Source organism: Juglans regia, chromosome 13 (assembly GCF_001411555.2).
Source record: "Juglans regia cultivar Chandler chromosome 13, Walnut 2.0, whole genome shotgun sequence".
Taxonomy (NCBI): Eukaryota; Viridiplantae; Streptophyta; class Magnoliopsida; order Fagales; family Juglandaceae; genus Juglans; species Juglans regia.
This window is the reverse complement of record NC_049913.1, coordinates 37,712,798-37,729,315: the sequence shown is the minus strand read 5'-3', so window position 1 is coordinate 37,729,315 and position 16,518 is coordinate 37,712,798. Positions and strand designations below refer to the sequence as shown.

At 33.3% G+C, this 16,518-nt stretch overlaps 2 protein-coding genes across 2 annotated transcripts; both read right to left on the bottom strand.

Annotated features, from left to right (window-relative positions):
• Positions 1-1,313: 1,313 nt before the first annotated feature.
• Positions 1,314-4,885, bottom strand: LOC109008129 (multicopper oxidase LPR2). The gene is made up of 3 exons (XM_035684586.1): positions 4,556-4,885; positions 2,444-3,901; positions 1,314-1,649 (listed from the first exon to the last, which is right to left on the bottom strand). Exons 1-3 carry the CDS (start codon positions 4,772-4,774, stop codon positions 1,596-1,598), a joined length of 1,731 nt encoding a protein of 576 aa, XP_035540479.1. The 5' UTR covers positions 4,775-4,885; the 3' UTR covers positions 1,314-1,595.
• A 7,698-nt stretch (positions 4,886-12,583) lies between these two features.
• Positions 12,584-15,117, bottom strand: LOC109008120 (heavy metal-associated isoprenylated plant protein 37-like). The gene is made up of 3 exons (XM_018988106.2): positions 14,757-15,117; positions 14,531-14,606; positions 12,584-13,925 (listed from the first exon to the last, which is right to left on the bottom strand). The coding sequence occupies exons 1-3, from the start codon at positions 14,793-14,795 to the stop codon at positions 12,904-12,906; spliced, it is 1,137 nt and encodes a 378-aa protein (XP_018843651.1). The 5' UTR covers positions 14,796-15,117; the 3' UTR covers positions 12,584-12,903.
• Between the last annotated feature and the right edge of the window lie 1,401 nt (positions 15,118-16,518).

Genomic DNA, 16,518 nt, shown 5'->3' with positions numbered 1-16,518 from the left:
CCGGTGCATAATCGGTTTTGAAAAATACAAAACCGGTACATACCGGTTCGGTTCTAGATTTTATCCAAAACCGGATCGAACCGAACCGATTACACTCCTATTTGCAACCATTCCATTCCATTAGCCAAGACATGATCAAGTCTTCCAAACCCCCCCCCCCCAACACAACATTCACACTTTGAAACCAAATGAATACACAGTTGCCTTACAAGAGCATCAACGCTGAGACGACCATGAAACGCCTTCCACATCATAACCGAATACTTCTTGGGTAACGCAGCATGCCAAACCCACTCAGACCAGCATGATAGGTTCACAAATTAAATATAATAATAAATAATATTCAATCATCTAATTTCACATCATAAGATGATGAGAATTGGGATGATGAGTAGCATTACTCTTCATTTAAACAACATGGTCCATGGGTAATTCGTTCTCCACAAAATAGCCTATGGGACAAGTTGTGGAAAACAAATTGAAACTGGTGCTCAAAGACATGACATTAGTATTTTTTTTCTCAAGAAATGGGGAGGCGGAGGCAACCAACGTAACAACCATCTCTGAGCGTGACTATAGGAGCCCCATTCTTCCTGTGGAATGTTCAGTTTGAGTCGTGGCTACTGTCCCAAGGGAGAGCCCGTCACCATAGCACCCCTAAAATATTCAGCTGATTTAAAGCCCATCTTATGACCCAAAGGTCAAATTTTACTACCACAAGTAGTTTCAACTTATATCCTGACTCGATCTCCTAACCTCGAAGCTATGAAATGCTAGCTCATACAAACTGAGCTACCAACTTGATGGTAAAGACATGGCAATAGTTATAAATGAAACATCAATTATATAATGAAGATTGTGGCTCCACTCAATAGTTTCTATAAATATAAGAGGTGAAATATGTTTTGCGGATATGTACACATAGTTTTTTCTTTTCTTTTTTTTTTTTTTTAAAAAAAAAAGAGACTTTTTTTACAATGAGGTCTACTTCTTCTAAAGAACTGCATAGAATTTATAAGTCCTAAACTTGTATCTAATATTATTTTTTTTATTATAATTGAATGAGTAATCTTTCATTGATGATTTGTTTCCCAATTTCAAGTTGGCAAAAGATCACGTTCCCCAGTTTCAAGTTGGCGAAGGATCACACGTAAACGTAGAATCTAACTCTGATATGACTTTAGACTTAAGAAGCCGGGCAGGATGCGGAGTCCAAAGATGAACTTGATCATTGAATCAGCATTTCCCGGTCAAATGGTGCCTCATTTGTTACAATATAAATCGGTCTGACATTAGAGTTTTTACTTCAGTGATTAACAGCTAATGTCCCCCAATTTAAACTTGAAACTACAATATCTTCTGTTTCTTAAAAAAAACCACCATTCCTTAAAGAAACACACATTCTAACCACTCCATTGACAGGATTATTTCTTAGTTTCTCAAAGCTGATCTAGAGTAAGAAAAGCTTAAAGATGGAAAAAGGAATTTGTCTCTAAAAACAAAATAAGAGAACATAGCAAGATTAGTAAAGAAAAATGACTTACAAAAATCAATATGCATTGGCTCTCTACATACTATATCTGTGGATATTCTTCTCAATTCAAGAATTTCAAGGGCCTCATCATCACATTGTCTTCATGATCCAAGATCTGCAATTTAATTCGAAGAGAAGATTTTTCCATCAATAAAAAGGAAATGAAGATTTCCCGATTCAATTTTAATTTGCTTCGAAAGCTTACGAGGCTGAGTAAACAGAAATTAATGTTTAGTTTACATAAAAATCTTATATAAATAAACTTAGAAACTGGTGTTACTTGATGTGTAAATTTTTTTTTCTATTATAAAATACATGAAATATTTCACATTCTTAACATATCTATTTCGATGCAGCATTTCAAGCAAGGGTGGTGCTACTTTCTACCCATGAGTCCAAATTCTAGTCTCAAGATGTGTAATCCCGTGGATTAAGATGGTAGAATGAATTCTGTGAAATTTATTTAAGATGATTTTAGATATGTTTAGATATTAAGATGAATTTAAAAGTATTTATATGAAGTTAAAAAATATTATAAATTTCATATATAAAAAGGTGTTAAATTAAAAAAAATTATAGGTCTTATATATAAAAAAATTTTAAATTAAAATAAATTTAATAATTTGAGAGTTAAACATTTAAATATTAAAAAAAAGGTATTAATCTGAATCGAATTTAACGTCCGAGTAACCAAACGCGCCTTAACACACGAAGCTTGACTTTGGTAGTCGCGCCGCCCAGCCGGGCCAATGGCCATTTTAGAGGCACGCAAAGGACACAGCCAATGAGCTTTTTCAGAAACTAAAGGAGACCCGTGACGGCAAAATTTTATTGGAAAACGCAGATTTTCCTATTTTCTTTTTCTTTCTTTTTTCTAAATATCGGAGAAGATGTCAGATGAATACTTACGTGGCAATGATATACGTATCCAGGCTCTGAAGTTGCATCAAAGGCGTACGATGCGTTCGAGTGTATGTAAGAAAACTTGACTAGGATCCTTGTCACTACTCCGGGTGTCATCTTGTACACGTTCTTCCACCCCTTTTCGTGAGCCAGCACCTCTATCTTTTTGCCGCGGGCATGCTTGCTTATTTGGCACTTGATCGCATTGTTGATTTTCGTCATGCAGCTCTTGAACTCTTCCAAATTCACCAGCCCTGTTTGATCCAACGTCTTAAAGAGTCCAAGATGTATGTGCAGAGGATGATTATCCTCTGTCAGATTGATTATGTTCCAGATCTCGGTGGTCCCCACTCTAGGAGTCTCCGTAACGGGTGCCTCGTACGGTTTCCCATTTAAGTACAGATGAATTGGCTCGTCGATATCGCTCGTGTACTCATACATAGCGATATACCGTGTGCGCGATACACTGGATAAAGATGGAGCTGGGTATTCAATCAGCTTCTTGGGAACTCGCCACGTGTCGATTTCTTGATGATTGAGGATATCAAACTTGACGACCTTGCTATTCACTTCGTTGACTGGATCCCCCGATGGGTAGGGATAGGATGCATTGTTGGCCAGGATAGCAGAGTCATTCTCTGACATGGAAAAGTCAACAACCACGTCAGTGATCTCAGATGGCCCCAGTAAAATCTCATTGGTCGTCACCGGCTCATTAAGATAAGCTGAATCGGACCCCACGTGGATGAATCTCAAGCCGTTGGTGAAAAAGAACCTAAAAAATCTAGCGTTGCTTGCATTGATAATTCGAAACCTGTATTTCCGACGTCGCACGGTCATACGTGGCCAAGCTTTGCCATTTACTATGATGGCATCACCAAAATATTCAGGCTGCCACTGAGGATGTATGGAGGGATTGTTTCCGGTGGAATTCATGTATATGGAACCATCAGTGCGAAAGCCTCGATCGAAAACGATCAACGGCCGATCGAATTCATCGCCGCTAGGGAGTCCAAGTGGCGTCTCCACATCCGGGTGACGAATAATATAAGCCCCAATCAAGCCAGCTAGGAGGTTGATCCTAGTCAATCCCATGGCATGATCATGGTACCATAAATTACCAGGGTGTTGTTGGTTGTGATAATGATACTTTTTCTTGGTCCAGGTGGGCCCTCTTGCTTTGAATCCAGAGGTGAACCAGGAGTTTGAGTTTCCATCACTCTCGGGCTCATCGATGCCACCGTGGAGATGAACCACCGTGGGAATCCCCTTCTTGTTAGCTGGCATGGCTGTTGGGATGGTTGGGTCCCAAGGAAGTATATGCTTTCTAGAGAGGTGATTTCTCCACGTCACGTATGTGTCAACTCCATGAAGGGCCTCGATTGTTGGACCAGGAACAGTTGCCGTGTCCTTGGTCAGACCGTAGGCAAACACCGGGGTCGGGGGTAGATCTCGATGGAATTTCTGCAAAACCAAACCACAACCAACGATTCACATAGTCATGGGTCAACAGAACTAATCTTCTTATTATTTGGAAGTTGTATATTGGAAAAGGATTAGTGAATCAAGTACTGCAATATTTAACCTCATGGGTAAGTGCAGAGGTGTGCTGTAAAGTGGAAGGGAGCAACATATCATGGGCTAGTTCATGATCCAGGCTAGAGATATTCAGTTGGCAAAGTAGCTTTACCAGTGGCCGAGAGGTGGGGGGAGGAGGGAAGGGGGCAGGGTGATATGTGTACGGAATGGTTTGGCCATTGGTTTTTGTCATTTATAATTTGGTGGGAAGAAGGAAAAGAGAGAAGAAAAGTCACTTTGACACAGTTTTCTATTCCTCTCTCAGTCAGTAGGAAACTAATAAAAAACATGGAGAAAAAGCTAAGCAACAGAGATATTGATGGTCTCAAAGCTTCATGGAGATTGCTTTTTCTGCAATCAAGAACATTGAGTGCCACGATGATTGATGCCCTCAAAAGTGGCGGGCCGGTGACTAATTTATCTCAAGTGTTGTGCTATCCTAGAATGTATCTAAACCAAGAAAGGACGAGAAATGAACTTCTTCTATATTGAGTTTTGACAGTAGAAACTGAAACCGTATGAAAAAGGTGTCTTACTTACCCATTTCTTCTTGAACATGCCAATCTTCAGTGATTTGGACTTGAGAACACCAGACACAACATGAAAGCCTTGGATTTTGGGCATGTCTGGAAGCTCATCCACAAACATTTCCAACCTGGATGGGTCCAAAAGCCTGTCTTCTCCCCATGAAGTTGTGAGCAGTCCTAAAATAACAACAGAAAGAAGATTAGATAGCATAATTCTCTCAGTGATGATCATCTCTTGTTTGCATGCTAGAACACCGGAGAGAGAGAGAGAGAGAGAGATTTGATGGAAGAGTGAGTGAGGTTTTTGTGGTATTTATGTTCGAAATTAGATTTTTTGCATTATTATCTGAGGGAATCTTAGTGTGAGAAGAAAGCAGGCTCTTTTTTTTCTCGTTGGTGGACCTTTGATGTTTCACAGAGGGAAAGCGAGAGAATAAAGATTAAAGACCTGTTCATTTCCAGAACATCCGTGACTTTCACTTTCCCCCCTCCGTGGCATCTTCTCGTGCACTTCTTTTTTCTTTTTTTACTTCAATTATTCCAATGAAATTCTCCAATTTTACTTCCATTACATGTTCTTCGATGGGTACACTTGGTCTAGTCCTATTACTTTAGAGTGGACTACATCTGTAGCTTGGACTTGTAACACTACTTGGACTTTTACATTGCGAAAGGCGTCTCTTTTAATTCTAAAAGATTTTGGAGCTTAATGCATTGATTGTTACATCAATAATCCCACATCTAAATTCTTCCATTTATCGCAAACTAAGTCAAAATCATGAACTTGGCTCCCAACAAATTGCAAATATCAGAAGCTAAGTTTATAATCTTCGGAAAAGAGAGCAAAAAATCTTGAATATAAAGAAGTTTCTTGCTTTCAAAACCAGGAAGAGTAATTTAAACCATCTGTGCACACAGGATGCAATGCATGTGACGTATTGAAGACACAGGAGAGATCAGAAACAATGACTTACTTGATGCAAGGATTAGTAGGGAGACCCAAAAACCCAACATGACTGAATTAGCTTTCTGCATTTTTGTTTTGGAGTATGAACCTTGAGATCAATACGATCAGGTGACTTTCCTAATGTGATTAATAGTACTTCTCCTGTGTAATAAATGAATGGTGGGAATTTGGACAGGTCTTTTTGTTTTATTATCTAATTGCACAACGAAGTTCTGTTCGATTCTGTAGAGAGATGATGGCCATGCTCGCTGGACAAACTCGTCGATATTTTCTGTTTTTCTAATTCCAAGTTAATTAATGAGTTTAATATCTCTAATTTCCAACAAGTTCGAGTCCTCATGACCTCCGCTTTCCAATGGTTGTTGTATTTCGGAGCTATAAACAATATGCCTTTTTTGTATTTTGTATGTTAAGAAAATTGGTTGTATTCTTTCCGTAACAATGCAATAATTAACTGATACAGAATACTAGTAGTTGGTGTATTGGATCCACTTTAATTTCGAAGAATTTATTGATCTTTATAATTTTTTATTAACAGTCTAATTATATCATTAACTAATCTTTTTAAAATATAAGATATATGATTTGGACCTTCTATTAAGACGTTATAAATGAAATAAGTACTTTAGATTCTGTCTAGATTTTTTAAAAAATGGAAATTAAATAAACGAAAAGGTTTTACATGACCAAAAAAAAAAAAAAAAAGTGAATCGCATTAGAGGAGAATGATGACGAGGGTGACATGCACTTGGTGGAAGACAAGAATGTGAATGTAATTGATTAGACGGACCACAAAGAATCAATCACTGGCAAGATCAAGGAAAGTTGATTTTCAAATGAAATAATAATCTTGTTTGGATGTGGAGGATATAGTAATAGCTGCTAGTGCCAAAATATCATGCATTTTCCTCTCAAACTCATTAATTTTCTGGTCTCTCTGTGGGAAAGTCAAGAATGGAGCTTAAGTACTAGCAGAGCTTGATGTTGTGAGTAAGAGATTTGGGAAAATTGAATATCAAATGCTCCATGTTTGCTTACTGCTTTTGAAGCATCAAACGGAAGAATTCAAATAAGGAAAATGTTAAATGTACTTAAAAAAAAACTTACTTTTTCATATATCAATTATTGATATGTTGAAAATTATGAAATTTAAAATTCAAATTTCATAATTTCAAAAGAAAATTAATAAAATGAGTCTTGTAAGTAAAAATATAAATAAAACTGTAAGTACATGCATCAAACAGAAGAATTCAAATAAGGAATATGTTAAATGTACTTAAAAAAAAATTTATAAAAAATTTACTTCTTCACATGTCAGTTATTGATATGCTAAAAATCATAAAATTTAAATTTAAAAAAAAAAAACTAATAAAATGAGTATTGACATATTGTAAGTTGTAAATAAAAGTATAAATAAAATTATAAATATATATAACACTATTCTTCAAATAATATCAAGGTGAAAACAGGCCACATGTTTGATGGGACCAAAACAATGATTGGTTATAAATTAAAATGTCATAGCTTGGTTGAATCTTCTCTTATCATTTGTATACGAGTCTTTAAATTGTCCACAGAAAATTCAAAATACAGCCAAAATTGTGGGGGCAAAGAGCATCACATCAGCACAAGAAGTCCTCCCAATCCTTCGATTCTACATGTGGGGGCCAGACTTTTCTCTGGTTTGTGTAGACAATGCAGTGTGCTTTTGAAAATGGAAACTGCTATGGGTACCGAATTCAGAATCCATTTTGTGTCCCGAATAGGTTTTTTATTTTTTATTTTTTTATATATTTTTTAATCATTATAAACATTATTTAAAAAAATAAAAAAATTATAACATCATTAAAAAATATTTTTTTAATCATCAATAAAAAAAAATTACATTCGAAACACATTTTAGATTTCGAATTCGGAATCCAAAACATTTCCTTTTGAAAATATAAACTCCTGTTTTGTCAAAATGGGGATTAATTCGAAAGGTTGTATGTATATTTCTTTAGGCTTCGTTTGGTTCCTCAAATTCTCTCAACTCATCTCAACTCATCATTACAACTTTTTTAAATTTCAATACAAAATATAATAAACAATTCAATTTTTTCAAATCTCAAAATAATAATAATATTAAAAAATAATATTCTAACAATATTTTATAATCTCAACTCAACTCACTTCAACATCCAAACACAACCTTAGTTTGCGATCTCAGAACTGTTTTTTCCCTTGCTCAAGGAAAAAAAATATACATAAAAACAATGAAATGAAAAATTACTTACATATGGACATGGAGATCGTTATGTAATTGTTTGGATAATAAGATGAGATAAGATAGTTTTAGATGAGTTAAATAAAATATTATTAAAATATTATTTTTTAATATTATTATTATTTTGAGATTTAAAAAAATTAAATTATTTATTATATTTTATGTAAAAATTTAAAAAAATTATAATAATAATAATATTTGATGAGATAAGATTGTTTTTCTATCCAAACCCTATTGACTAGAAGTGCTCCTCAAGCGGTTTTGGTGGGGCTTCGTATGAAAATGACTGAAGTTGATAGAATGCAGATGTGTAGGTACGTAATATTTTCTATATCTTTGTTCCATAGTGATGAGTATTATTCTATTTTTTCTTGGCCCATAGTCATGAGTTAGATTACATTCTTTTTTTTTTTAAAGATTTGTTTTTCCTAATTTTCTTGTGGATATCCGAAGTGTAAAGCACTAGCTAGCTGTTGTGAGAACTAAGTGCCATGTTTAGTGAAGCATTATCGACCATTTTTTTATTAATTTATTACCAAATAAACATCTCAGCCATTTAGTAAATGTCTGTTTTATTTTTTAGTACTAGGATGTTATAATAAGATGATATACGGCTAATAAAGAGATATCATGAATTAACATATAACAAGTAGTGGATCATTAACCACTTGGTGGGATTGTATTAAAAACTGATTTTTAATTTTTTATGGTGGTTTTCAGTTCAACTGAGGACCATAGACTCAAGCTTTCATTTGGGTACATAGATGAGATGAGATAGAAATTTATAAATAGTTAAGATAGTTTATGAATAATAGCAAAATGATTTGAGTTAAGATATTTAATGAGATTTTTTGAAAAATAAGAGAGAAAATTTTGAATAAAAATATTAGAAAGTTAAAATATTGTTAGAATATAATTTATTAATATTATTTTTATTTTGAGATTTGAAAATTTTGAATTTTGTAATTTATTTGAAAGTTTGGAAAAATTCACTATTGCAAATATATTTTCTTTCTTTAATTTGCAATCTCAAAACTATTTTTTCCCTTACTCAAGAAAAATAATATATATATAAACAACTAAATGAAAAATTACTTAAATATGGACATGGAGATCATTATGGGCTCGGATAGTGAGATACGATAAGATGAGATGAGATGGTTTTAGATGAGTTGAATAAAATATCGTTCGAATATTATTTTTTAATATTATTATTATTTTGATATTTAAAAGAGTTAAATTATTTATGATATTTTGTGTAAAAATTTTTAAAAAATACAATAATAAAATAAAAAGAGATAACTTTTCTATCCAAACAAGTCTATATTAACTAGAAGTGCTCCTCCAGCACTTTTGGTGGGGCTTCTTGTGAAAATGACTGAAGTAGATAGAATGCTGGTTTACTGTAGTTAGGTAATATTTTCTAAATCTTTGTTCCATAGCCATGAGTATTATTCTATTTTTTCTTGGCCCATAGTCATGAGTTAGATTTCATTTTTCTTTTAACATTTGTTTTTCCTAATTTTCTTGTGGATATCCAAAGTGTAAAGCACTAGCTAGCTGTTGTGAGAACTAAGTGCCATGTTTGGTGAAACATTATCGACCATTTTTTTTTATTAATTTATTACCAAATAAACATCTCAGCCATTTAATAAATGTCTCTTTTATTTTTTAGAACTAGGATATTAGCACCTATTCGGTTATAATAAGATGATAAATGGCTAATAAAGAGAGATCTTGAATTAACATATAACACCTATTGGATCATTAATTACTTGGTGGGATTGTATTAAAAACTGATTTTTTTTTTATTTTTTTAATGTTTGTTTTCAGTTCAATTGAGGAGCATACACTCAAGCCTCGTTTGAATATTACACAAATAAGATGAGATAGAAATTTATAAATAATAATAAGATAGTTTGTGAATAATTGTAAAATAATTTGAGTTAAAATATTTTATGGGATTTTTTGAAAAATGAGAAAGAAAAAATTGAACAAAAATATCATAAAGTTAAAATATTATTAGAATATATATTTTTTAATATAATTCTTATTTTGAGATTTGAAAAAATTGAATTTTATGCTTTGTTTGGAATTTTGGAAAAGTTTTAATAGTTAGCTAATGATAAGATGAAAAATGTAAAAAGTTAAAAAATTTGAAATTAAAGTGTTTATATTTAAATCGTATTTAGATGTTAAAATGAGATGAGATGGGTTGAGACTGTCTTGATTCTTGTGAAACCAATCGGGGTCTCAAACTAACTATTGTTGTTTTTTCTTTATTTTTACTTTTATGACTATATTTATTATAACAGGTATATATTCTGTTGGGATTACCTACTCGATCATTTTCCTTATATTTCTTTTTAATCCAATAAAATTGTTAAATCTACCAGAGATCTTATAAAACTGAACTTAACAATTGACTAACTTGATGTAAGATGTCAAATTTACTTGACAATAAATAAAAAAAAAAACTTTAAAATATAATGTTTTATATTAAAGCACATCGTTTTGTAAATTTACTTTTATAATTTTTATTTTTATTTTTTTGCAAAGTGAATATTTTCCTTAATTTAATTTAATGAATTCTCAAAAAAGAGAAGCAGGAAATAAAGTCTTGGATCGTTAAATGGTACATAGATTGATCATATATAAATAGTCCTTAAGATGGAATGATAGAAAATGTAGTAGATCTAGAATTGTTATCATTTGATGTCCTATGATGTCTGATTTTTTATTTTTACTTTTATTTTATTGGAAACCTATCATGTCTGAACTAATTAGATCATATTCTAAGATATTTTTGAAGCCTGATTATTTGGTAGGCCCTCTGGGATAATTCTCAGGGCTTTGGCAGTCTCTCTTCTGGGCCGGGAGTCTCTGGCAGCAACCTTCTTTTTGAAATAATTGTCATTTATGGAACCCACAAACCCAGTTGGCTGACTTCCACCATGTTGAACCTCTGTTACAAGCTCTAGTAGTAATATGTGACAATACAATAACTCTTGGTTACCTTTTTTTGGTGTTTAATGATTATAAACTAGATGATCACAGAAACCTAACAACTCCTGAAAAACAAGTATTCGAGATGCAGGACACAGAAACATAAGGAATCCTTGGAGGTTAGTAGCCATTGTTCTCTCACATTTGATCTCCCTCTGCAGCTCTTTCTAAAGGGAGAGATGTTTCCAGCCATCATTGCATTCAGAATGCAGAAAGACCAAACTACCTATTTTCATGATTACTTCCATGGATCATGAAAGTTTTAGATGCTGTCAACCGTACCCTTAATGCTAGGACCAAAGGACATTCATGCATAATTGCACTTTGCCCTGTTATCCATAGTTTGCCTTGGCCTTTGTTAGAAGAAGTATACTTTCAGACTAATAAGCCACAGGTGTATAAAGTCACGTTTTCATTTTCATATATACTTGTCTCTGTACAGATTTCATAAATTTTCCTGATATGCAAAATACACATCAAGTAAATTCCTCTAGTATCCTTTTCTCCTTTGCTCCCGACATTGCTGCCCCTTTCTACTTGCTGCAACTCTCTAAAATCAAAGAAGATACAATGTCAATGCTTGATTTTGCCAACCTTTTGTAAGAGTTTTATTTAAATTCTATGTCTCATTCACTCATATTCTAATGGGTTTATAATAGATTAATACTTATCACTTAATTTATGAGTTACAATAGGATAAGATTAACTTCTATGAGATAAGATATAACTTTATATCTAATCATAGTGAGACACAAACTCTCTAAATTTTTTTATAGCCAGAAGTCTATAAATTGTACAAATGGATTAAGGGTTCTCACCTATAATATCATTGCGCATCTAACTATCGGAAGATACTTGGAGGTAAAGTTGTTAGGATGATCATTCTCTCATAGTTAGGTCAGATTATTTATCAAACTATAATGGAAGGACCTACGTTTTCTAACTTTTATTATTTATTACTGTGGATCATAAAAAATTGAAGATCCAACTAAAAATGTTTATGTTAAAATATTTAACATCTTTCTCGTCAACACAAACTACAATATATTTCCGCAGCTTGCCAGCTGGGGAACAAGAGGTTTTTCTCATCATTTCATCTTTTTGACGACCTGGGTTTCCTTATCAACACTGTCACCATCCCAATTTTATTACTAGAATCTCACTCGTGGCTGAGGATACTTTATACAAAACAGCAAGTTGGCAACAGATGGAAAACCTAAAACCAGGCTCGTGAAAAACCATTGATGGGAAATAAACAAACTGAAACTACAAGAAAAACCATGAAGAACAATTGATGTCGGGAGATGGGAAAGCCACCGTATTTTAAGAGTCCCCACCCGAATCAAGATGCTTCACAAAAATTGCAGTCAATTTATTGGCGTTATGGTGAATAAAATAATAGATCGGACAAGTTATTGGTCCATGTCCCATTTTTAAGCGTTCTTTTCTTTGGTGTCGCGTGCCTGCATTTAAAATCAATAAAACAAGAGAGAGCTAACACCATTATAATAGGGAAGGAACTATATTCTAGTATGGACCACTGTCTGTTTTCTTCATCTAAAAGGACCATAAAAAATCAGAGAAAAATGTAGTGGTCCAGTCGTTGAAATCTCCATACACATTCAAGTCATACACACCTACCAATCTTGCATTTAGAACTGTATTTACAGCATGATTCATCGTCTAACCAAAGCTTTCTTAACTCTCTTGCACACTGCCATCATGTTACTAGAACATCCACTATCCACTGTCTCCCCGTCTGTAAAATAGATGTATTAAAGAACTCAAGCTTGACCATGGTCTTCAAGAACACCCTTAGAATTAATTATATCAATCATCATTCCTTTGGTTTATTTACTAGTAGAAGTATTGTGGCTTAAAACCACTCAAGTCAGTCCTGAAACGGCTAAAGAGCAAAAGGACAGGAATGAAGAGTTGAAAAGAAAAAAAAGGAACACAATCTTAACAACTACACAATACACAGATAGGATTTGTGCAGCATCCCATCCTAACCCATCCCTTCCGGACAGCAGAATACAGTCAAAAACCACCAACTCCACTTACAAAGGATTTGAAGTCAATACCATACTTTATCTCTACATATTATTTTTTTACCCTTCTATTACATTATCGAACAGCTGTTTGTGTTCTCATCACTGAACATGTAGGCTGCAGAGTTACGCCCAGTGTGATTAGGATCAGTGTAAGAGTATGGGTTGGGGCTAGGGGAATAATTGTAGTAATAGCCAGTGGTAGGGGGAACATGGGGAGACCGATGATACATCATTTGGGGTTGTTGTTGCATGGCATTCCTGGCCTGCATGTTCATCATCATAGGTGATGGATGGTTGTGGCCATTCATGTTCATCAGCATGGATGATGGGTATTGACCGGTGGCATATCCACCAGTAGGGAACCCAGCAGAAGACCCCTGAAACCCTCCCAAACCATTGGAATTGCCTCCTAAAGCAGCAGCACCAGCAGAAGCAACATTAAGCCCATTTCCATGAAAACCAGCCAGACCCATCATGCCATTGAGGTCACTCACCCTTCTCCCTTCCCCAGCATTCACGTTCCCACCACCCAAATGAGCACTGTTAATTTTAAGAGCTGCCAGGGTTTTCGGATCAATCCCAGCTGGACTAGCCCTCATTCCCATATTCTGTTCTGTGTTGGCTTTCTTTCCATTTCCAATATTCCCATTGCCGACATTGTTCATTTTTCCATTATTGGAAGCAGCACCAATAGCTGCAACACCTTTTTTGGCATTGTTTGCATCAATTGCCCGCTGCCTGAGGAGATTCAGTTGGTTAGCTTTCTCCCTGATAAACCGCAGCTCATCCTCTTCCTCATCTTCTTCCACGTCATCAAAATAGTCATCTTCTTCTTCAGAGCTAAAAGCAGGAAATTTTTGCTGATTTTTGAAGGCTTCAAGACCTTTGAACAACAGTGGCTTCTGACTTTTGTTGTTCTTGGCATCTTTGACGCAGTTGTTCATCTGTTTTTGGTTTTGAGTGTTCTTTTGAGACCAAGGCTCTGCATGTTTACCAGCTCTAACAAGTTTCTTGATCAAAGTGGAAGCATCTACACTTCCTGAAACTGTGACTTTTTGCTGCTCCGCATCTATGTTTACTAAATACACTCCTGTAAAACGGTTAAACATAAAAAGACAGTACAAATGCTTGGATTCAAGTTTTAAGGCTAATTAGTGAGAGACTGCCCCAAAGTTATGCCTGTCTACTCCCGAAAACCGTAACTATCTGTGTTGTCTTTAGTTGAAGAACAGTAAATGGACATGGTCTTTTCTCAAAAGTAAATAAACTAGCTAGTCATAGGCAGCGAGATGAAGTTTTATTCTTTTTCTGAACAGTTAAGGGATAATGACAGTTCAATAGTTCACTCGGCCGCAACGAAAATAATTCTTTCCATAGAGTGATATATATATATATATAACTCACAGAGTTACAAAAGCGGAGTTTCTTCAAGTTGACGTTAATCTGAATTTGATGCTAACCTTAATTAGAAAGTGAAATCATAGTACAAGCACAGTTTGCTTTATGATTTTGGTATTTTCGGTAATTACACTTTACTTATGTTCTCAGCAACCAAACAAGCTTTAAAAGATCGTACATCAGAAGCAAAATATATGTGCATTGATTGAGCAAACAATGCAGTTTACACTGACACTCCAACGAGAGAAAGATAACACGTAATAAAAAACTATAACGACGAAAATAAAGTCTGAGCACCTTCAATCCTCTGAAGGAGTTTCTTCACTTTGTGCTTACACCCATCACAGTGTATATTCACCTTGAGCACACAAGTCTGTAGATGAAGATAAAGAAACAAAGTAAACAACAATACTAGAAGAAGATTCCCACCGAATTTGCTGTATTCATAGTAAAATAATTATATATAAAAGAAAAAGAAAGACATGAAGACAGAAGGAATGTGGTTTGAGAGAGAGAGAGAGACCTGGATCTTGAGGAGCTTAAAGTCTTCTTCTTTAGTCATTTCTTCAGTGCTGTTGTCTGTTGGGGATGAAAGTTTTATTGCTTTATTTCTCTCTGGCTATATAAATGAAGAAAAAGAAGCATAACAGCTGAGCTATTGGGGGGTAAAAGGGTTAGCTTGCGAGTTTACCGTAACTTATAGATACTTTCCGTTCTCCCATTGGCCTCTCCTCAGTCTCTTCTTTCAAGACCAAACAAAACAAAAGCACATGGGTCTTAAGCTTTACAAAAGATTAACCAAATGCCGAGACAAACAGAAGGCAAATTTTTAATCACTTAACGAAAATGACAGGATAAAGTGTGTTGTAAGATGAAAGTCAGAACTGAAAGAGTAAAATAAGGGAGGGAGAGAGAGGAGGGGATGGCTGCTCTGAATTCTGAAATGATGTGATTTAACGTTAAAAACTGAGGAAAAACAATAAAAGAAGAACAGCGACTTGACAGGCCGACTTCTATCTGTCCTATTTGTCACAGCTACCCCTGTATTTCTCGTGATAAATTATTTTGAACAGAGCTAAATCTGTCTTGTGTCTGTCTCGAACTTCAAAGTTATGTACTCTCACCTTTTTTTTTTTTCTATTTGCTGAATAAAGTAGCACGTGCGAGATGAAGCAGAATTGGTAGATATTTTAGCACAAACAGTACATAATCCATATTATAAAGAATAATATCTTCGTAACCTCTTCAGATTCAACCCTTTATATTTTTTTAATTTTTATTTTTTTATCAAATATTTATTATATAAATAATAAATAATAAATTTTAAAAAAAATTCAAAAAAAAATTTTTAAAACAAATATTAAAAAATTTAAAAAAATATAAAATATAAAGTGTGGTGAATATTATATAACAAAATTCTATTATAAAATATCCTATACGAACAAGCTAGATTATAGTGTTTGGAATTAACGAACACTCACTCGTATATATTGGACATTATGAAGGGCTATCCTGTCTATTTTATTAAGGTCTAGTTTATAAAATGAAATAAATTAAAATTAAAATTAAATAATTTTTTAATATTATTTTTATTTTAAAATTTAAAAAAATTAAATTATTTATTTTATTTTATATAAAAAATTTAAAAAAATTATAACAATTAAATATTATGAGATTAACTGTCAAAATAAACAAACCCTAAAACATAAATAATTTGTAAATATTCCTTTTTTTTTTCTTTTTCAAATAGTACTCTCTTGAGTTCTGTGCTCAAAAACTTTCGAATTTAATAGGGAAGCTTTATAATCATACCTCTATGATGTTGGCTTTTAATGTTTGGTCGTTAGGACTATAGTCCAAACTATTGACTACAAGTCTGCAACTAAGCCCCTGGAAATGGATTTTTAGTTAATTAAAATATTAATAAGAATTAATATATTAAATATATTATTGAGGTAGAAATTTGTCACATTTATTTATAAGAAAAGTACGCACATACAATTTTTTACATAATCTTATTTTAAATGGAAATTATTTTTTAAAATAACTTATAAAAATAATATAATTTTACAAAAATACATTCTGTTTAATAAAATATTATAAAAATTGTTGTAGTATATGATTCCTTTTGTGAGGATAATGGGTTATTGAAATATAGTTTGGATACTGATAATATTTTAAATATTTTTATAATATTTTATTATTTATTATTATTATTTTATCTATTTATTATTATTATTTATTACTATTCAATATTCTATAATTATTTTTTTATTAATATTCAT

Coding starts and splice junctions, on each gene's coding strand:
- LOC109008129 (XM_035684586.1), bottom strand. CDS start 4,774: ATGATCATCACTGAGAGAATTATGCTATCTAATCTTCTTTCTGTTGTT. Junction 3,902..4,555: donor GCATGTTCAAGAAGAAATGG/GTAAGTAAGACA, acceptor TTGGTTTTGCAG/AAATTCCATCGAGATCTACC. Junction 1,650..2,443: donor GATACGTATATCATTGCCAC/GTAAGTATTCAT, acceptor ATTAAATTGCAG/ATCTTGGATCATGAAGACAA.
- LOC109008120 (XM_018988106.2), bottom strand. CDS start 14,795: ATGACTAAAGAAGAAGACTTTAAGCTCCTCAAGATCCAG. Junction 14,607..14,756: donor TTAAGCTCCTCAAGATCCAG/GTCTCTCTCTCT, acceptor CTTCATCTACAG/ACTTGTGTGCTCAAGGTGAA. Junction 13,926..14,530: donor ACTCCTTCAGAGGATTGAAG/GTGCTCAGACTT, acceptor ACCGTTTTACAG/GAGTGTATTTAGTAAACATA.